General features: G+C 29.3%; 4 protein-coding genes across 4 annotated transcripts; 2 read left to right on the forward strand and 2 right to left on the reverse strand.

Annotated features, from left to right (window-relative positions):
• Positions 1 to 241: 241 nt before the first annotated feature.
• Positions 242 to 2406, reverse strand: LOC101503333 (cyclic dof factor 1). The gene is made up of 2 exons (XM_004508670.4): positions 2108 to 2406; positions 242 to 1663 (listed from the first exon to the last, which is right to left on the reverse strand). The coding sequence occupies exons 1-2, from the start codon at positions 2237 to 2239 to the stop codon at positions 461 to 463; spliced, it is 1335 nt and encodes a 444-aa protein (XP_004508727.1). The 5' UTR covers positions 2240 to 2406; the 3' UTR covers positions 242 to 460.
• A 3962-nt stretch (positions 2407 to 6368) lies between these two features.
• On the forward strand, positions 6369 to 7218 carry LOC101503663 (uncharacterized). Its single transcript, XM_004508671.4, has 3 exons — positions 6369 to 6555; positions 6646 to 6707; positions 6829 to 7218. The coding sequence occupies exons 1-3, from the start codon at positions 6471 to 6473 to the stop codon at positions 6946 to 6948; spliced, it is 267 nt and encodes an 88-aa protein (XP_004508728.1). The 5' UTR covers positions 6369 to 6470; the 3' UTR covers positions 6949 to 7218.
• A 730-nt stretch (positions 7219 to 7948) lies between these two features.
• On the reverse strand, positions 7949 to 10489 carry LOC101503992 (GDSL esterase/lipase At1g74460-like). The gene is made up of 5 exons (XM_004508672.4): positions 10203 to 10489; positions 9213 to 9343; positions 8869 to 9108; positions 8526 to 8775; positions 7949 to 8435 (listed from the first exon to the last, which is right to left on the reverse strand). Exons 1-5 carry the CDS (start codon positions 10444 to 10446, stop codon positions 8143 to 8145), a joined length of 1158 nt encoding a protein of 385 aa, XP_004508729.1. The 5' UTR covers positions 10447 to 10489; the 3' UTR covers positions 7949 to 8142.
• Positions 10490 to 17183: 6694 nt separating this feature from the next.
• On the forward strand, positions 17184 to 21823 carry LOC101504312 (geranylgeranyl diphosphate reductase, chloroplastic). The gene is made up of 2 exons (XM_004508673.4): positions 17184 to 17994; positions 20861 to 21823. The coding sequence occupies exons 1-2, from the start codon at positions 17308 to 17310 to the stop codon at positions 21560 to 21562; spliced, it is 1389 nt and encodes a 462-aa protein (XP_004508730.1). The 5' UTR covers positions 17184 to 17307; the 3' UTR covers positions 21563 to 21823.
• The last annotated feature ends 341 nt before the right edge of the window (positions 21824 to 22164 follow it).

Here is a 22164-nt window from a genome sequence, read left to right on the forward strand (position 1 = left end):
GGCTACCTATAAGGTATTTGTATGAGTCTAGAGTCTCTTGAATATTCTAGGAATAGTTTGTAATGTCAGGTCCATTCTCTCAATTAACTGATTCAGCAATAATACTAATTGGTTCTATATTTGTATTGCTCACTGCTACCATCCTAGTAAGTTTTATGATGGTCTCTTCATTGACGGATTCTTCATAGAAATAGATACCCTCTATGACTTTACGTTGTTTAGAGAGAGGGAGATAGGAAACTACTCAAAGAGAGGATTGATTATTCATTTTTCCACATAGTACAAAAACATCTACAACCTATATCTAGTTTTACACATAACACTAGTATTTCACATATATATTTTATATATGTACATGGTCAATGAAACCAATCAAATGGTCATTGTCTCTTGCTAACTTGACACGAGTTAATTAACCAGTCTAACTAATCCTGCTATCAACACTGGTGTCTTGTCTAATTCAAAAGTTTTCATGAAAATTAAGGGATCTAGATAATGCTGCAGGATTAGCCATCAACACAGAAGATGTTTCAATGCCATTCCTTTCACCCCTCTTTGATTGGAAGGCCTTAAACATACCTCCCCTACTTGCTGATTCATTCTTAATTCCTAGAGTTGTCCATATAGAACTCTTAGCAGCTTCGCTTGGGTCATCAATTCTCAAAGTTTTGGGAACCAAAACACGTCCATTTCTATGCTTCGATGGTTCTTTGTGAGAAGAGTCTTGTTCACTGTCCCTTGAATGCTTCCCCAAAGTTGGAGAATTGGGACCGGAGCTTGGAGACATCGATGAAGAAGCATAGGAATGCGAGGGAAACCATGGGACGTTCCAAAACGTCGGTTGATAGATTGGAAAGGAAAATCCTAAAGGACACAAACCATGAGGTGGTGGAACTGGAGAGTTCCAAGTATAAGGCCATGGAACATTAGGCATGCATGGAAGTTGAGGAAGGAAACCATTGTTTTGGAGCACAGGTTGTGGGAAGGTACTAGTAGTACTCTTGTTACTTTCTCCCATTGAATTTGATACACTTGAGTACTCATCACCATTTTCTCCATGTAAACTTTGATCCTCTAAGCCATGAAATCTATTTCTTGTACCATCAACAACCTTTTTCTCTCCAGTGTTTTGGACAGATGCCATGGAGTCACAAATAGGTGCATCTGATCCAAAGCTGATGACTCTACCATTGCTTTTCAAACTGTGAATATGCGTTCCATTAGGAGAATCTATTGTAGCTTCTTGAAGAGCCTCAGAGATAGTTATGTGGTTATAATGTGAGGCAGAGTTCTTATTCTTTCGCCGTCCTGCCCCAACTGGAACATTCCTCGTGGCGCCACCTGCAGTCCAGTATCTTTGACAGGCTCTGCAGAAATAACGTGGCTGGTTGACATTGTAGTTGTTGTAGTAACAGAATTTAGTGTCCATGCTATTGCATCGAGGACATGGTAGCAATTTATCGGGCTTCTTCAGTGTTTTCTCTTGTGATTGTTCCTTCTCCGACTTGTCATCTTTTGATTTTGCAATCTCTTCTTCTATGGAAGGTGTTTTCAGGTTTGTGATACCCTCAGGTGATGAATTGCCTGAATTCTCAGCCTCTTCTAGATTTGAAGGAGGATAAGTTTCTTGCACTCTCTCGGTGACATTTTCAGCTTCTGGATCCTACAATAATTTAATTAAGTGTTTTGCTTAATAAATTTATACCGCGAGATTGCATAAACAAAACCAAGATGTGTATAAAGATTCACAAATTCATAACACTAAGAACAATAGCACGGGGCAAGAAGGAACTATGTTAGCCGTGAGCTGAAAGTTTCAACCAAAAACTGTTTTAAATTTTAATCCATACAACATTAATTAAGGTAAAAAAAAAATAAAAATAAAAAAACTAGTTGAAGTGAAAAGAAACACCGTCCTTGTTCCCTGGACAGATTTGACTGAAAATGTTCAGAAAAAAGAACACAAAAGAACAAAGTAAATGAAATTAAAATCAGAAAAATCGGTATCCGAAAAAACTTGACTGTATCTGAACGGTGAAAATTAAATAGTTTTCTTTCAGTTGACATGTATACAAATACTTTAGAAGGAAAAAGCGATCCCGCTTACCTCGTGTGTTTGATATTTTTCTTCATGTAGTTCTTGTTCCCCTTCATAACCTTCACCACCGTCTCTGTCGCCGGCGGACAGGGGAATTTTGTGGCCGAAGAGGCTGATCGTAGAATCTCTAGTTTCTTGCATTTAGTGGTTGTGACTCTCTGCGGGAGATTTGTTTGTGAGAGCGTGTTAGTATTTTGGTTTTGACGTGAATTGTAAATTGAGTTCGTCCAATAAGATTATGATCTGATCTGTTTAAACCAAAAAAGTTCGATTCCACGTCAGAACTAGGTTTCATTTCTAGCCACAAGTTCTGTATACTTTTTCTTTTTCTTTTCCTCGTATATGGCATATATACCTAACCCTGTTACCTTCTCGGTGGCGCGCTTCTACCGTGCATCCTTTTCTCCACTTTTTTGTTTTTTTTCACATGATGACATGGCTTTATCTTATTGGAAGCTTTCCCGCAAACTGGATGGATTATCTCCCACGACTAATAAGTGTGACACATGGAATGTGTAATCAGTTTATACTCCTATAATAATATAACCTTTTTTTAATTCATGTACAAAATAATTGACGGTTTTATATAATGAATAAAATGAAATCTGTTTGATTGTTGTTTAAAATTTCAAAATTTTGAATTGTTTTTTATAAATATGTAAAATATTTTTAAAATTTTAAATTATTTAATTTGGGATGAATTATATATAATATTTTTAAACTTCTTAAATTTAAGTTTAAAATAAAAAAAATATGAACTTAAAATATAATTTTGAATTATTTCCTGTAAAAGAATCTTTTTATAATATTATATAGATGTTTGAAAAGATCATCAGCCGGAATTGAAAGCACAATTTGATTTTATTGAAAGTGTTGACATTAGATTTAAGTGAGTTTATAGAGACAATTAATCCTACGTTTTTTTGGGGTCAAATAAATATGATCGTGAGACGTCAGTTACATAATCCAATTCACCAAAGAACCATCACTTTTTCTTCCGTTTTGCATTGGGGAAAAATATGATTATTGATCCACATTTTACTCATAAGTGTTAAAAAATACTACCAAATCACTTATTTGATAGTGTAAATTATGCCACTTTTTATTATCGAACTGAGTTCCGAAAAATTAGCGAGAAAGTAGGGGTATTTTGAGCATCACCAAGTCCAAATTGATTTTTTCATAAAAGAAAGCCCAAAGTTAGCCGGGCTAAATCACTTCGTTGAAATGCACTCTTGCCAATCCTCTTAGGAAGTTAGATGTTTATGTAAATTGAGTTGTACTGTATTAAAAAAAGTCAAATGAATTAAATAATTTATGAATTGAACTATTTATTTAAAATAATTCAGTTAATAAAAAACTTTCTTTGTTGAAAAGTTTTCTATACCTATTTTCTTAAAGTCAAAAATTTTCTTTTTCGAAAAAAATCAATATTTTATTTTCGAAAGAATTTCATAATTCTATTTTTAAATAACTAGTTTAAAATATATTTTAACTAAAATTTTGTTCAAAGTATTAAACTGATTTATATTTATAAAATTAATTTTAAACCGATTTAGAATTGTACTAAACTTGATTCAAATGTAATTTTTAAAAATGAAACAAAACAATTAATATAATCTAATTCAGTTTTTACACCATCAATATTCTTAAAGCCTACAAGTTCAAGGATGGCAAGTTTTGAGAATCTTTTACTGATTTACTAGACAAATTTGATGAACAAAAACAGAAAAATACGCCCATAAAAATATTTAACTTTTTTCCGTCACAAAAAAATTAAATTATATAATTTAATTTCTCATTTTTTTATTTTTTTCATTTTGTATCATGTTTCTAATATATGTGCAAAATTTCACGAGTAACAAAAAAACTAATGCTACGACTTTAGCAAAAGTTGTCGTATGAAACAAACATAATTTAGCAAAAGCATATTTAATTTTTTTTTCGTGGGATAAAAGTATATTAATTAAAAAAGTGATTAGATTTGAGGTGCATTAGGAATAACTTTTCAATCTTATCTTATGATATAGACATTTATACATGTGTTTGAAATAGTTTATGGAATTTGTAGTGATATATGAATAAACCTTTTTCTTAATCTTGTTTCATTAAGTTCATTTAGATAGGTTACCAAAACAGTTTACGTGAACCATGCATATATAATTTAGTCACATTATTTTTATGATAAATAATTTTAAATAAGTGTTTGATTAATTGATTATCATCCAAACATATACAATTAAAAAAATATTTTAAATAATTAACTATCACAAAAGAATAAAAAAAGAGAGATATATTTTGTGTAGAAAAGATTTATTTTTAAAGTTTCAATGTGTTGAATGCATCACTTTCAAAATTAAGGTTGACTTTTTTTGTTAAATATATTTTTAATGTCCGTAAAATTATAACATTTTAAATTTAGTTTTTAAATATTTTTTATTTATTTATAGTTTCTATTTTGATTTTAAATTTATTATTTTTAAAGATTAAATATATCATTTTTTTAGTAAAAAACTTTTTAAATAGACTTAAAGTGAATAAAAAACTTTACATAACTAGAAAATTGAGAATTTTTTTAAAAGCATTAAAATTTATTTTACCTTTTTTTTTAATTATCAAAATTATACTTTTTTTATGATCCTAATTTTTAAGATTATAATAATACTGTCAAAATGCTTAAGACAATCATGTCCAACTTAAGACAATCATGTCCAACTTAAGACAATCATGTCCAAAATTATATTTTCACAATTTATTACTTAACAAAGACTCTTTGCCAATAAAACAAGATAGCTTCTGACTTCTGTAGTAAAGAGTATGCTAATATTAAAGATATATAAAATAAGTTTTGTATAAAATATTTAATTTCAATTTTTTACGATTATAAAATTTGAATTGTTTTTATCTTTAAAATTTTCAACGGCACATATTAGTATTTTTTGTGTAGAAAAAAAAATGGAAACTTAGCGTTTCATAATTTAAAAATGTTGAATTTTATTTAATTTTTGACAATTATGCGTGAAGAAATTCCGTCAGAAGAAGAAAATTACTCGTTTGCATCTAACAAAATTTTCGAAGAATTTTTTTATTGATGAAATCTGATGGATCTTAATCAATCTGAAATAATATATATAGAATAAAAAAATTAAATACCTCATTTTGTGTTTAATATTACAGTAGAATTGTAGTATATTATTGTAATTTTGAAAAACTATAAATTATAATTTTTAAGAAAATAATAATAATTCATCGTGATTCTACACTTGTACTGTTGGAAACATGGATAATCGCAACCTAATTTGGTGCGTAGCATAATAGCATAGAATTATGGTACTAGTGGCGTTGCTTTTTGTGAGTTGAGGCACACGTGTGAAGCGTTGGAGCCTTGTTGTGAGTTTCTTGGATGTGTACCTACCTTCACTCTTCTATACTATTCACACCTAGTCTAGTCTATACTCTATACAATATCCTTCAGATTTAATGCCTTTTCCCACTAGATTTTGACTCTGGTAATTGCCTCACCATTCACGAATATTTCCTTGTCATCTTTCCACTTTTATCACGCACTCCATATTCACTTTAAATATACATAATTTCATCTCCACCCAACCTCTACGCACTCCAACAATGTCTTTATTTACTCCAAAACTCACTATTCATCCAAGTTTTAAATCATGTTTAGAAATATATATAGAGTTATTATTCGTCTGAATAATTAGTTTTAAGTACTTTTAGTGTACTAGAGGTTTAAGTACTTTTATGTTTTTGAAAAGGTTTATATATTACAACTTTTCCAAGCAAAATTACGTGCTTTTTCTTTTCATAAATTTTACAATGACATTGTTGATATTGGTATGAAGTGTCAAACTACATTATATTATTGTAGAGATTTCTTCATATTGATTTTCCAACAATTAATATGGTTTAAGTACTTTTTAAGTATGTGGTAAAAAAATCCAATCCAAATTTCGATATTTAAAGTTATAAAGATATAATATTTAAATTGTGTGTGTATTGAAATTCACCGCAATAATTTTAATATTATTAAAGAAAGAAAACATGTGGGGAAATAAAAACCTTCTTAAATTTGGGTTTTCAGTTTTCACACACAAAAAAAGAAAAGAAAGAAGGCGATGAAAGTTTACCAAAGTGTGAAGACACGTTGGTCTCCCAAGAGATGATGGGTAGCTATCACCTTTATGACTTTGACAATATGATATTGTTGTTCCATCATATCACGACACTCCATGTTAAAATAACATTCACAAATATCTCTTATATACTATGTGGCTGTATAAATAAATTGAGAACTATCATATGGGAGGATGCAATTAACACAACCTACACCTTTTTTTGCTCATTAATTGCAGTGATGACACTAACTAATTTCTTTCGTTTATTCTTCATTCTTCTTGCCCTTTCTCATCTTTTATGCTTGAAAGCAGTCCCAGTTACAAGTAATTAAATTCTACTACACTATCTTTTATTTATTTTTCCTTCATTTTCTTAATTTTTTTATTAATGCCATGTTTGTACTAATTAAGCAGGAACTGAAAACCTTATGCAAGATTTCCAAGTTCACCTAATAACTCTGAAAAATACCCCTAAGGTACAGTTGTTGTAATAACGGTCATTGTCGCGGCCCAAATTCCTAAGTTGCTTATGACATGTTCTATTGCAATTTTTAGAACTATGTACATCAAATTCAACAAGCTTAATTATGTTTACAGGTTATTAGTGAGAGAAACTTGCAATGGGAAGAGGCAACCATTACAGAGAGGATGAATTTAGAGCTCCATGATTATCCACCATCTGGAGCAAATGGTCGTCACACTCCAAGAGCACCATAAATAATGTGTCAAATTTTGGTGTGTTGATTAAATGTTAGTTCCTCTGGCTAGGTACCTGTATTATATATGCGTCCTCTATGTAACTTGACATGTGAGGTATAAAGGCATTTATATATGTATGACCAAATTAAGAAAGGACTAATTAGAGTTGAATCCTATGTGATTGTAGGAACTCATGTACTTTAATTAACTTGTGCTTATTATGTATTCATGTACTGGAATTTCAATTATAATTTATTGATCTAAATATAATTAATACTTACTGCTCAATTGTCCTTTGTCACATTAATGATATTAAATATCAGTTTTTTTTTATAAATATAAAATTTACGAATTAGACCTATCCTAAGTCAGGAAAAATCACCAATTTCATCGAAAATTTACAATATAATCCACTATTTGTATAAAAGGTGTTGTTTTATTAGTTATAACATCCATAGATTTTATGATCTTATTTTATTCCTTGGAGAAACCACCCTACATGCATGTAACAAAAGCATTAAGCAATAAGAATCTCTTAGAAGGTGAAAAATGGGTCATTAATTATTGATATTGGCGCAAAAAATCCTCCATCGTCCACTTATATATTCGTTGAATAAATAAAGGTTAATTAGTACTAGTATGTTTGTGTATATGTAGATGCATTTGGAATTTATCCGACAAATAACCTTTTCTTTTTGGCCCTGCTTTTTGTCCAAAAATATATTTTAATAATGAAGATCCATTTGTCCACCCACAGTAAATTGATAGGGGTTGTGTATAAACCTTGTTCTTGGAAAGTGCCTTCGGAACTAATCCAAAATGTTTGTTTAATATTTATATGTAATCATGTTAATTGGCCACTTACTAGTTACTAGACTTAAAAAGTGATCTCATACTTTTACATTTAATAATTTGTTTTGTATTAAGTTGAGAAAGCCATCCACATTGCTTTGTCTACCACTCCCCCTTACACTCCTTTTCTCAAACTTCTTTTGGAAAGTAGTATGAGGCCAATATATATAAATTAATAAATACTATTCATTATAGCATCATGTGATACGTTTTTAGGGAAATTCTAAGGTACATTCAGTAAAAGCAATTTACTGAATTTGATCATGAAATTAATCATTAAAAAAACCACACAGAAAGTAGAACGATGAAAAGAAATTATGTAGAAGTGAGTAGTCGAGATGCAAGAGAAAGAAAAGTGTTTCAGTGTTGTGGAGATGGAGCAACAGCTGGTGCTGGTGCTGGTGCTGGTGAAGGAGAAGGAGAAGGAGAAGGAGAAGGAGAAGGAGAAGGAGCAGCTATTTGATCAACACGTGAAAATCCAAATTTGTGAATGAGTTCATTTGCAATGAGTTGATTAGCACTGTCTGAAGGGTGGTACTCGTCCCAAAACACGTATTTGCTTCTATCTGAGCACAATATTGATGCAGGTATACATGTAAGTGCAGGCCTAATTCTTCCAAATGAACAACAGGGTGACTCTGAGTTTTCAAATCCTACCAATAAAATGTGAAATCAATATTGTTAGTGCCATGATCATTTGGATAAGTGACAATATCTAATTACTGAGTGATGTATCTACTTACCGTACTTATTTGGATTGCTAATCAAATCATAGACAACATCATATGCATCACCAAATCTATAATTTGCATTAGGAAGAACTTTCACCAACTCATCAATTAGTTCGCTTGAAGCTTTATTAAAGCTAATAGCAAGCTTGTTTACATTATCACGACAATTTCCAGTTGTACTTAGCACCCTTTGAAGGGGAATGCACCCCATTGGACCTAGCCCAAAAACCATCAATTGCCTTGCTCCTAAACTATGAAGTAGCTATAAACAAAAAACAATATTCTCATTATTAGAATCACACATTTAAAGGCAAAACAATATGCAAGTAGAGAGTGAAGTCAATAATTAATAAACCTTTATTTGTCTTCTTAGTGTTCCTATCAAGTAGTCCATGAAGGTTTCATCATTGTATGTCCATGAATCAGTGTAAACAGGCATCAAGTAGTTGTTGATAAAGTCATTGCTACCTAGAGCAACAACATAACGAGCTTCCTTAAAAAACTTATCACCAGCCCTTTTTCCAATTTTGGCTCTAATTAGTTCTTGTGTCCCCTGAAACAGCTCAATTTGTTTATCCAGTGATAACCTTTCAATCTGTAAGAAAACCAATCAACTTTGTCATCCAAAATATATCAGTGTCATGCTATTCTAAATTGCTTAAATGCCATAAGACACACAGTATAAAAGTTGACACTCACAAAGTAGGAGCCAGTTTCATTCAAGATACCGCCACCACCAGAAGCATAGTTCAATCCATTTTTGAGTATATCTTTCTCAGTTAAAGATGTGTCTAGGGCTGCAGGGGGCCTAGGTAGGCCTAAACTGTCCCCTGAAAATGTATAACATCATTATTATTACTAAGTCATGACAAACTCTAATAATTCAAACTTTTCACTGGTTGATACCTTAAAACTCAGGGCTAATTCTTTGCAGCAGCAACATATAGGTTTTTGGAAAATGCTAACAAGTGTTTCAATCTCAACACTTATTAAAAATTAAAATGTAGAAGAAAAAAAAATCTCAAAAGTTATGTACTTTATACTTTAAAATTGTAAAAATTGAGACTTTGTACTCAAATCTTTTTTTTTTTTTAATTTAACAAGCACTCTTAACACACTTGTTAGCCTAATCCTTGATTTTTTTAGTTTGAAATACATACATACATTTAGAAACTCAACAAAATCTAATAGCTCTTAGATGAGATGATATAGTTCTTTAATTTAATCAATAATCAAATTTATACATTAAAAATAGAGTTGCATTAAAGCTTTCCAATAAGTTTTTGTCATTCTACTCATCTAGAACGTTTGGCTCAGTTTTCTATCTTTAGAGATATTAGATTTATACGAGATTTGAAAAAGTAAATATAGAGAAAGAAAAAAAAAGACAAATAGAGAAAGCAAAAACCTTAGGGAATTTGAATTTTATAAAGTAAATAGTTAATAAATTGAAAAAAAATAAATTATTAATACTTTAATCACTCATAATATATTATGTTATAAATATAATATCAACTATATATTTATGTATATATAGTTCCACATTATTTGTTTTATTCTTTAAAAGTAAATTGTTTATTTTAAAAGACATTGATCACATAGGATAGTGAAAATTTAGCAACTTATAAACTGGTGTCAATTAAGTAAGTTTATAGTATTTACATGCCAAAAAAGTAAATAAAAAAGTACCTATAATGTCAGCAACAGTTCGACCATTAGAGAACCTTCCATTAGGTAAGCCATTACCCATGTCTATACCATACCAAGGAAGGTTTGCCTGAGCAAGGCTTCTAGAGAGATACCTATTATTTCCAACATCAGAAAGAGAGTCCCCAAAAATGAATTGCACAATCTTACAATTGCATCCTTCAACCCCAATTCCCAAAATGCTAGCTACTATAATAACTATCACCTTATTAAATTCCATATTCATTTGTGTTGCAATACAAGCACTTAGTGAGAATGTTATAATTGTTTAACATGTGTATTGCTTTTTATAGTACCTTGGAATTTTTAGATCACTGTCATGAAAAAGTTGCAATTTGGCAGCTACACAAAGAAAATGTCCATGTCATGAACATGCAATATAGGGGTAAATAAATTGTTTGATATACCAACTTTTATTGATTCAAAACTACTGCAACTACCAATATATTTTGTTCCAACTTAGTGAGTAAAACCATAAATGCATGCTAAAAGTCGTGCATTTTTTACATGTTGCGACTTGAAAATGAAATTCTAGTACAAGGAATGCGAATTAAAAATTGAATAAGGGGTGACCCTCAAAATTTAATTCTCAACAAACACGTTGTATGTCCTTCGGATAGATTGTTACGTTAAGTTCACCCAACCGGAAAATACAACAATGTTCAAAATTTTGTCTCAAAACGAGGCTACTTTCTTACACAAGTACATAATGGCTGTTTAAGATTATAATTTTAGTTATTTAAATATACATAAAAACTAATTAATTTGGCTACTTTTAATGAAATGATGAGTTATTTATATATTAACTCGCCACTACAACCATTATTAAAATAATTACATTTGATTTAAAAACGGTAAAATATGATATGATAGATTGATTGATTATGACGAAATATTCTAATAAAATTGATATTATTAGTGCATTATCTTTAAACTATATTAATTTATAGTTTTAACTATTTACTATTTTATTTCACTTTCTTATAAAAGTACAACATATACTTTATGCATTTTTTAGTTGTTTTTTGAAGAATAATATTTGAGGTACATTCACACACTCATTCATACATTAAGAGATAAATAAATAAATAAATAATGACATAATACATGTGATATGTTAGTTAGGAGTTACAGAAAAAATGAATTGTTAAATGAGTGTATGAAAATATAGAGTGTTCAAATATAAGAGTCCTTAAAAATATAAGGTGTTCAAATATGAGAGTCGTTGTTTTAAGATTATATATTTACATGTATAACAAAAAATTAATTAATTTGGTCACTTTTAATGAAATTATGAAAAACAAATTATAATATTTTTAACTATTTGTTATTTTATTTCACTTATTTCTCTATTTCCACATAAAATCAATTAAAAGTATTATCTATATATATTAACAAAACAAAATTAATATTAGATTAAACTTTGACGACAACGAATGAAGAGTACTATCTCTGTTCTATCATATAATTGTGATGCCTTAAAACTTAATGTTGACGGGATTTATAATACCTCCCCAATAATTTTTTTTTTCTTTTAGAGCTCTAGCTAGAGATCTCTCACTCAGTTATCATACCAAATGATTTCATGTCACATTAGAATTTTATCTATTATAATATATTAAATCAGACCCGTAACATTTAAGTTCTTTGTATGTACAGTAATTCTATTGATATCACGTCACATAAAATCTGATGTATTACCTTCTAACTCACACTCTCTAACCTCCGAAACACATTCTCATTCTCCTAAATTTCTTTGATTTGTCTACTCCAAATTTCATTAATTTATCCACAATTATTATTTCATAAATTCTCATTAATCTCATCAATAACACTCATTCATTTATCCACAATTACTATTTCATAAATTCTCATTAATCTCTCAATTTAATTGACAATGTATATGCCTCATCAAAGCTCAACAACCCACATGCTTTCATTTATACTCTACTATGCAAATTCATTCTTTAATTTTCTAATTTTATTTACCGGTTCACTATTATTTATATTTTTTATTTTTATTTTATCACGTTGAAGGTAGTATTAGAGTTTAAAAAGAGAGGAATAGTGATTACAATATAATCTATTCCAATATACAACAATATCTTTGATGCTCCATCTATCAATAGATATTTCAATCACATTTTTTTTTTGTACAAGTCATCATCACATACCATTAAGTGTTTCTTCCCTTTTAAAATTTTATTTTATTTATTTTCCTTATTTCAGGAGATGGATTTTGTCTTGATCATGGATAATGTATCTTTTAATTCTTCTTCACCGATATATTACAATATTAATTCAAAGTTATCTTTTTTATTATTTGTTTGTCATAATTTACATGAACTATTTTAAAGCAACACAACTGATGAATGGAAGTTTTGTTGTTTATTTATAATCACTACATAATCACATGTTTCATTATATATAGCTACATAGATGAATGTAACCCAAAATATTTTCATAATGTATAATAATATCATAACATATAATAATCCAAATATTTATTTAAAAAGGTGGCCCAAAATCAATTTCAAGATCAGTAACGTTTAGTAACATTTTAGTCTCGAAATCGTTATCTATGAGATAGATTTCTATAGTATCATGCATATTTACTTCATTTGTTTCCTAATGTGTTTGGTTCTATCATTCAAATGGCCATACTTAAAGTTATATAGTCTGATAGCTTACCTTCTACAACTTTCTTTGATAGAAATTTGTAGAAACATAAAAAAAATGTTATATTAAAAATATGAAGTTAATATGCAGAATATAGTTTCAATTTTAGTTTGTACTTGCAATTATGGTCATAATGTTACATATTTGGAAGTGGTTGTAACAAAAATAAATATGTGTAGAGTAAAATTGAAATAAACTTATGAGATTATGGGAACATGTCATAGTATAGCTAAATAAGTTACAAGAGACTTAATATCATAGTAAAAAACAATACCCAAGATTCCTCATAAATAAATATTTTCTATATTTTTCAACAAATTTAAATTATTTGTAATAAGAATTATTGAAATAAAGTTTTATTCATTACATTAAAAAATAGTGGAATAAAATTTTGAGACAATTCATTTGACAACATAATTGCCTAATTATTTATAATGTCTTTTAAAAAAAAAATTAATAATGAAAATTTTACGATCTTTTTGTAATTTTACATCTCACACCTTAACCAGAGTTTGAATTTGCAAAAAAATCTAGTTTTACAAGACTTATACCATTAGACTATTAAATTTATACTCTTGATCAAAAAATTAGCATCACGACTCAACAAATGTTTGGATTATCAAAATAAGTTAAAAGCTCGCTGAAACGTGCAACTACATATTCGAAAACGAAGTTCTAGGGATGTTTAATATATTAAAGTGCAGATTTAAATTCACAATATCTCACTTTTTTACATTGTGTGTCTGTTTCGTCACTAAATATAAAAAAAAATCTTTATATTTTATTTGTTATGTAGTACAAAATAATACAATTTTTAAAAATAAATTTTCATTCTTTTACATTAATGATAATATACATTTTCCTCTAATTAACTAAATATTAATTCTAAAATTTTATTAACTTATTTACCCACATAATAATTAATTATTACCTGCCGCGCAAGTTAGCATTAGTTTGTTGTAATTGCTAAATTCTATGGTATGTTTCACAGGCTTCGCCTTGTCAAGAGCTCCGCATTTCTGAGTCTTACCTTTATGTGGCTCTCGACTGATATTTTCATCCTTCTTGGCTTAATGATATTAGACATATATCATTCATCATAATTCACTTGCTTATGAATTATTAATTTTTTTGGACTATTATGAATGACTCTCATTTTCCTTTACGTTTTATTTGATGTAATCAACTCTACTTCTCTTCATTTTGCTTTCTCTCTCTATATATTAGAAGTTTTTAAGTTAGACAATAGTTCATAAACAACAATTTAAAATTAAAAAATAATAATTAACACCGATTCAGTTTTGAATTAGAACTACAAATAATATCTAATTAAGATAAGAAAGACACATAGCATCTCATTTAAATGCTAATAAATAATAGAATTCTGTGAGTATATTAATACAATATCATAAACTTAATTTTTTATTCCAATGAATATCTATTTCACCCAATAATATTGCGACAAATCACTACCATGATCTAGAACGCGTTTAGAAATTGCTTCTTCAAAATGGCGAGTTTTCAAATTAATTTAGATTTTGTATAGGAATTGCATCACACGATTTTCAATATCAACCGTTGAATTTTAAATGGTTGAAATCGTTTTAAATTAATTTTATTATCATGTAGTTTGAATAGTCTCATATCATATTCACGTCGAGATTAAAAAAAGAATTATGTGTAATTGTGTCTTTTTTTAAAGTTAAATTACTCTTTTGGGTTTTTAACTTCTTTTCAGATTTTATTTTGATCTCTTAATTAATTTTGATGGTTTCATTAGTCACTTTGCCTTTTCCTTAATTTTATTGGAGAAATAGTACATCATTTGTCTGACTCCCTCATTAACATCTTATTTCTATACACACCCAACAACACCATTTTTCTTGATGAACACCCCAATAATATCACTGTAAAACCCACATCTCACATCCAAACTAAAAATAAATATGAAAATAAAAAGTGGGCAAAACGATCAAATCTTCTTTTCCCAAATTTATCTTTTTATTCCAAACTCATAACATACCTAAATATGAGAAATAAATCTAAAATAAAGAAGAACTAAAGAAGATAAATAACAATAATTGAAATTCATATTTCTGTATTTTTATTTTCAGGTTTCTTTAAACATCAAAAATCAAGAAAAACAATAGAAAAAATATCCAAAAAAATCATTCAATAAATCAGAAGCAAACATAGAAAAACATTCAACATTAATTTTATTTTTTGTGGATTGTTCTATACTTTTCTAGTCTTTTCATATTTTTAGCTAAAGTTTGGATTTTTTTCTTTTAAGGTTCTGTTTTAAGAACCATTTTCTAATGTTGATCTTGGATATGTTTTTAGTTTTGTTTTTGGGTAGTGGTAAGGAGGAGGAGGAGAATGATTGGTATTTTTTCCGAGATTTTTCACATAAAACAAAATGTAATGGGTTTTCATATGGATAAAACAAGTTATGGGAACAAAATGAAATAAAATTGAATTAAGATATTAAAATAAAACAAGTTAATTAATCAAAAGAGAAATTTAAATTTTCCTAGATTTGTTTATGGATTTTCATATGTATCTTATATGAGATAGTGATAAAACTCTTTATCACCCTTAAATGTACGTATGTTTTATCTGAACACACCAAAATCGACACCATATCTCGATGTTGTTTATATATTAAGTGTGCACGTTGGGTCTGAGGTGTAAGAAAAAACACATTAAAAAAGAAAGAAAATAATACTCCATCAATTCCACAATGAGTGACCAATTTAATAAAAAAATGTGGTAAAATGAATGATACTTTCAAATTTTCAATGTACATCTTTTAACTAATACTATTTGCAAAACTTCTAATGCATTATCTTTTAATATGTATTTATGATATTAATAATGCATCAATATTTAATAAATATAATTTAATAAAAATTATATGAGTTTAATTTTTATACATCGATAATTAATATAAAAAAAATTACGCAGTCAGTAAATCATAATCAATTATATTACTTTTAACTAATTAATAGTATAAAAACTCTTTAAAGTAATAATGTATATAAATTAAATTATAAATAGTATTTTTTTTCTTTTATTTATTTATACCTTTTTTAATGTGTTAAATAATGAAATAATTCATTTATTAAGAGATGAATAAAATAACACAGTAGTATATTAAAAATTTGTGTGAAAATCATTTCTCTAAAAATAAGTCTAACAAGATAACTTTTTAAAAAGAGTTTACTTATCCTACTCCAACTATTTTCACATGTAACAACTACTAGAGTGGTTTTTGCAACACTCTTTTTATCACCTTTTTATAACATTCATTTTCTTATCAAGTAAAATACATGGCTCACTACTTTGAAAATGAATTACATAAAATAGTATTCAATAAAAAAGTGTTTGGTGACTCATTCTCGAAGTGAAATCCGTTTAATATTATTATTAATATTTATTGTTATTATTATTAAATGAATAAAAAAAAATAAAGTAATTTATTGGATTTGACTTATATAAAAAAAATTAAAATTCTTAATAAAACAAAAATAAATAGTGCTGAGAAGAAAGATAAAGAGCAGTAAAGACAACAAAGAAGGAGAAGAAAGTACTATTTTAATATGTTATTTCTATTAATGAGTTTGTTATTTTAGTATAAAATCTTAAAGAGTTTTATTCAACTAGATCCAAGAATTTTTTATTCTCAAATTGAGAGAAGTGTTTTATGACATATTTAATTTTCTACCCTGTTAATGTAAAATTATATTTTCTGTTTTCACTGTTTAAAAAAAAAAGTGTTGATACTATCCAAAAAAAAGTGTTGATACCATGAAATGCAATGCTAAAGAAAACAATCTACTATGATCACATGTTCACAAAATCTACAATAGGGGAGGATTCAGAGCGTGATAAACTCATAAAAGTATACAATTAACATTGTTATAACAAGATCAGAACCATTTGATCGATGGAGTTTAAACGAATCAATTGAATTTTGAACTAGTACTTGTTTTGAAGTGTTTTACAAAATTGAAACCCAATTATGAGTTTTGATTAGGAAATCTGGTAAGTTAGGCCTACCGCTAAGCGGTGAATTAATGAAGCCTATCAGATTCAGAATTACTGGTACTAAATGCATGAAAAGATGAGTTAAAATACACCACTTCCAGACCCATAACAACGTGGCAACACATAAACCACTCAAAAATCAAACACCATAACACCAAGTACAAGGGACCACATTCCATGATCCCAAAATCTATCTACATTAAATCTCCACTCTCCATCCCACCCATCCAACGCTCACAAACTCCCTCAAATCACAAACCATATCCACCATTCCAATAAAGAAAAACAACAAAATTTCGAACCCCTCCTTGGTTTACTTCAACACTCTCACTACTACTCTCCCAATTCAACCACCACCATGACCTCCTTCGCCCTCAAATCCTTCACCGGACTCCGCCATTCCTCACCGGAAACCCCTCATTTCTCCTTCCGACCAAAACCCATCACACTCCGCCGGAAGTTCAACGTCATCGCCGGAATTTCCAGTCCCAAAATCGATGGCCGGAACCTCCGTGTAGCAGTCATTGGCGGAGGTCCGGCAGGCGGCGCAGCCGCCGAGACACTAGCAAAAGGCGGCATCGAAACCTTCCTCATCGAACGGAAAATGGACAACTGCAAACCATGCGGCGGAGCCATTCCTCTATGTATGGTAGGTGAATTCGACCTACCACTGGACATCATCGACCGCCGTGTGACAAAGATGAAAATGATTTCGCCGTCGAATGTAGCCGTGGACATTGGGCGGACACTTAAGCCTCACGAGTACATTGGGATGGTCCGGCGTGAGGTGTTAGATGCTTATCTTAGAGAGCGGGCGAAGGAAAACGGGGCGAATATCATAAACGGGTTGTTTTTGAAAATGGATATTCCTAAAGAGAAGAACGCGCCTTATGTACTTCATTACTCTTCGTATGATGGTAAAACTGGTGGTGTTGGTGAAAAATGTAGAATGGAAGTTGATGCTGTTATTGGAGCTGATGGAGCTAATTCTAGGGTTGCTAAGTCTATTGATGCTGGTGATTATGAATATGCTATTGCTTTTCAGGTATGTTCTGTTTCTTTTATTTCGTAGTTGGTCATTTATTCCAATTTTGTAACTTCTGTGTTCAATGTCACTCGACTCTTTAATCTATTTCTAGGACTGTTTAAGTAAATTACCATTTTATTAATCCTTCAAATAAAATGGTTTGATATACTAACTATTTGGTCTTAAAATTAAATAAGTTTTAGAACATTCCAGGAAAATACTCTATCATATTAATAAATTGGTTAGATATACTACCAATTTGATCTTAAAATAAGGTTATGCACAATTATTAAGAAAATCATTTAATGATAATTTTTATGGTAGTATGAGCTTCACCGTAGTACCCTTATTATAAGTGTTTTATTTGATTTGTTAATCTTTAGAAAATGACTAATTGCGTAAATTTTAATGAAAAACCGACTAAAATATTTTTATTATTAGTAGTTAATGGAGTTACTATTCAATTAAGATACAATAAATACAGCTATGTTATTGTAAAAAAAGTAACAAGTGTTGTATGAGTATCTTAAAATGACTAATAATTTGAGATTGAGAGAAAAATTGCAAATGCGACATTTATAATGAGATGGTAATAAATAATACTTGGTTCAGAATGAAATATAAACAAATATGGTATTTGAAAAAGTTATGTGGTTAAAAATTAAGATTAGATATATCAATTTATTTTTAGATAGAGTACATTTTATGTCTCATTATAAGTATTGCATTTCATTTGTGCACAACTTTTATTAAAATGATTAGTTGTTTTGATTTTAATGAAATTAAAGTATCCTTATTAATAGTTGTTGGTGGAGTAGTTATTTGAGTTTTGATAATATAAATAATATTATAGACTTAAATGCAATTTTGGTCCATTCAATTTTTAAATCATTTTATTGGTTTCTATTAGCTAATTCTTGCTATTTTTTTGGTCCCCACCATTTTTGACCAAGTGGGATTTTTCATGTCATTATTGCTGAAATTAATTTTATTATTTATATATTAAAAACAAAACAATTTTTTTAAAAATATTGTTATCTAAATATTTAAAATTTTAAGCTACGGTTGGAAATTTTTTAAGAACTATTTTAAATTTTAATTTTAAATATTTTAATTTATATAAGTAATTAAGACTTCAGTTGTACTCCCTCCGTCCCAAAGTATTGTCACTTTTGATTTCCAATGCAACTTTAATTAGTTTATTCTAATTGTACCTTCTAATTGGCACAATTTACACCACTTTCAAAATTATTATTTTCCATTATGCATTTATTGTAATAAGAATATAAGGATAAGGTGTAAATATGTCTTTGATCCTTGCAATTATAACAATTTTTTATTTTGGATCTAGTAAGTTTTTTTGTTTGGTCAAATATAATTTCATTTTATAATAGTCATTTCATTCAACTTCCGTTACAAAAACTTTAACATAGTTAAATATAAATATAATTAAAATATAACTTTTTTTAATTTAAAAATAAATCACCAATATAACTAAATTATAATATTTTTTAACCTTAAATTAGTCACACATATTTGATTCTTCGTCCATAAAAAAACCTAAAATTAATCCCAAATGTTTCATTCATCTCCCCCAAATGTTTCATTTTTCTTCTTTAAAAAACTTTAATCCTACATAAATTAGGGTTAGGGTTCCAAATACAATATTAGTATAAAATTGTGAATGTCTGTTTTTTCTTTCGATTGATCCCCTTTGCACCTATGTATAGAAAATGTGAAATTGAAGCTAACGATTGGAAAATAGTTCAAAATGATGAACCAATTGTTTCCGTTATAAATGAATTGAATTCTGTTAATTTTAGAGAAGAAGAATCAAATATTTTGGGTTAATTTTAGGTTTAAAAATGTTATAATTTAATTATATTAGTGGTTTATTTTTAGGTTAAAAAAAGCTATGTTTAATTATATTTAGGCTTAAGGTGTTACAATTTTTGTAACAGAAGTTGGATATAAATACTATTTTAAAATGAAACCATATTTACAGGATGTGAATCGAACTAAAAAACTTACGAATAGCAAAATCAAAAACTGTTATAATTGGAAGGACCAAAAACATATTTAAACTTAAGATAAATTTGTAAAATCACCTTTATTTTTCTTTTATTTATTATCTTTTCTTAATTTATGTGAAATGATCAAATGCTGCAAATAGTTTGGGACGTAGGGTGTAATATAAAATGACAAATAATTTGAAAAAAAAATTGCAAATGAGATGGATAAGAGCAATATTAGTGAAAAAAGTAATTAACGTTTCTTGTGAATATGAATACGCTATTGCATTTCAGGTATTCCCTTCAGAATTTTGTACAATGTCAATTCCTTGGTTTCTTTTTCTGCGGGGTTGCATATTTCTTCAAAAATTTTAACTTTTGCTTTTCAATGTCAATTGAGTTTAAATCTGTTTCTGGGACGGTTTCAATTAATTGAGAGAGTAAGTTACCAATTTTGTTCGCTCATAATCTAACAAGACTGTCCCTGTTATATGTTAGTTCATTTCTATTTGATTTTATCTCACAAACAGTTACCAACTTGGTCCTGTATAGGGTCAGACAATTTAATTATAAAATTAATGAAACACTAAAACATCCCTGAAAGTGCATTAGTCCTTTTGTGTGTATGTCAATTTGGTTATCGGTCTTGTTTACCATTTTACTCATTTGTCTCTAAAACTAATTTGATTGAAAATATTTCCAATTTTAGGGCCTCGTTGTCTAATCCTACATTTTCAAGATTAAATTGGTTATTCACTCTTAGTTAGTTGTAGTTTACTTGTGTTGTTTTATGTGTTGTGTGGTTACCATTTTTGAAAGGAAACACTTAGCATTAGCATGTTTCATTTTGATGGCATGGTTAATTTTCTCAGGAGAGGATAAAAATTCCAGATGATAAAATGGTATATTACGAGGATCTCGCGGAAATGTATGTGGGGGATGACGTTTCACCAGATTTCTACGGATGGGTATTTCCGAAATGCGACCACGTTGCTGTTGGCACTGGCACCGTGACACACAAAGGAGACATCAAGAAGTTCCAACTAGCAACAAGGAAAAGAGCCGAGGACAAGATCTTAGGAGGGAAGATCATCCGTGTGGAGGCTCACCCTATACCAGAACATCCAAGGCCACGAAGATTGTCGGGAAGGGTCGCACTCGTGGGGGATGCTGCTGGCTATGTGACCAAATGTTCCGGCGAAGGAATCTATTTTGCAGCCAAGAGTGGACGGATGTGCGCAGAGGCAATCGTGCAGGGTTCGCAGAACGGGAAGAGGATGGTTGAAGAAGGGGATTTGAGAAAGTATTTGGAGAAATGGGACAAGACTTATTGGCCTACTTACAAGGTTTTGGACATTCTTCAAAAAGTGTTTTATCGGTCGAATCCTGCTAGGGAAGCGTTTGTGGAGATGTGTGCTGATGAATATGTGCAGAAGATGACATTTGATAGCTATTTGTACAAAACTGTTGTACCTGGAAATCCATTGGAGGATATCAAGTTGGCTATCAACACCATTGGGAGCTTGGTTAGGGCTAATGCTCTAAGGAGGGAGATGGACAAACTTAATGTATGATAGTAGTCTTTAATTAATCACTATCTGTCTGACTTATATATACATATTAATCTATCCTTCATTTTTTGCATTTTGTCGTAATTAAACATGATTTCTTATAAGTGTTGTTTATGTGTGTAAGGAAACGGATTAAAATTTCATGTAATCCCAATTTATACTAGTGATTGGGGTTGATTGAAATTTGAAAGCACTTGTAAAAGCATAGACTTTAGAGTTGAGACACCTTTGCATGAGGTAATATATCAACTGGTATTAATGATATTTGATATAGCCTTGAAATACTCTTTTAGTGGCTAAACTATTCCAATTTGATTTCATATTAGATGTGATGCTCTATATCTATTAACTAATACTAACTTCTATTATATTTGTTATATATGTTTTTAACTTTTGAGATTGTAAGAGCATTGAATATGGATAACCCTTTGAGATAGCGATTGAAAGAAACTGAATGGAGGAATAAGAATTGAGATTAAGCATAATGACACGCATGCAAATGATGTAAGGACAGTTACATCTGCTCACAAAGTTTGCTTCTGCATTATTATAAATATAATAAAGAATAGGTGGCCTTTTCTGTTGGTTGTATTGAAGGGCCAAAG

The sequence above is a fragment of the Cicer arietinum genome, chromosome 7 (genome assembly GCF_000331145.2).
Source record: "Cicer arietinum cultivar CDC Frontier isolate Library 1 chromosome 7, Cicar.CDCFrontier_v2.0, whole genome shotgun sequence".
Lineage (NCBI taxonomy): Eukaryota > Viridiplantae > Streptophyta > Magnoliopsida > Fabales > Fabaceae > Cicer > Cicer arietinum.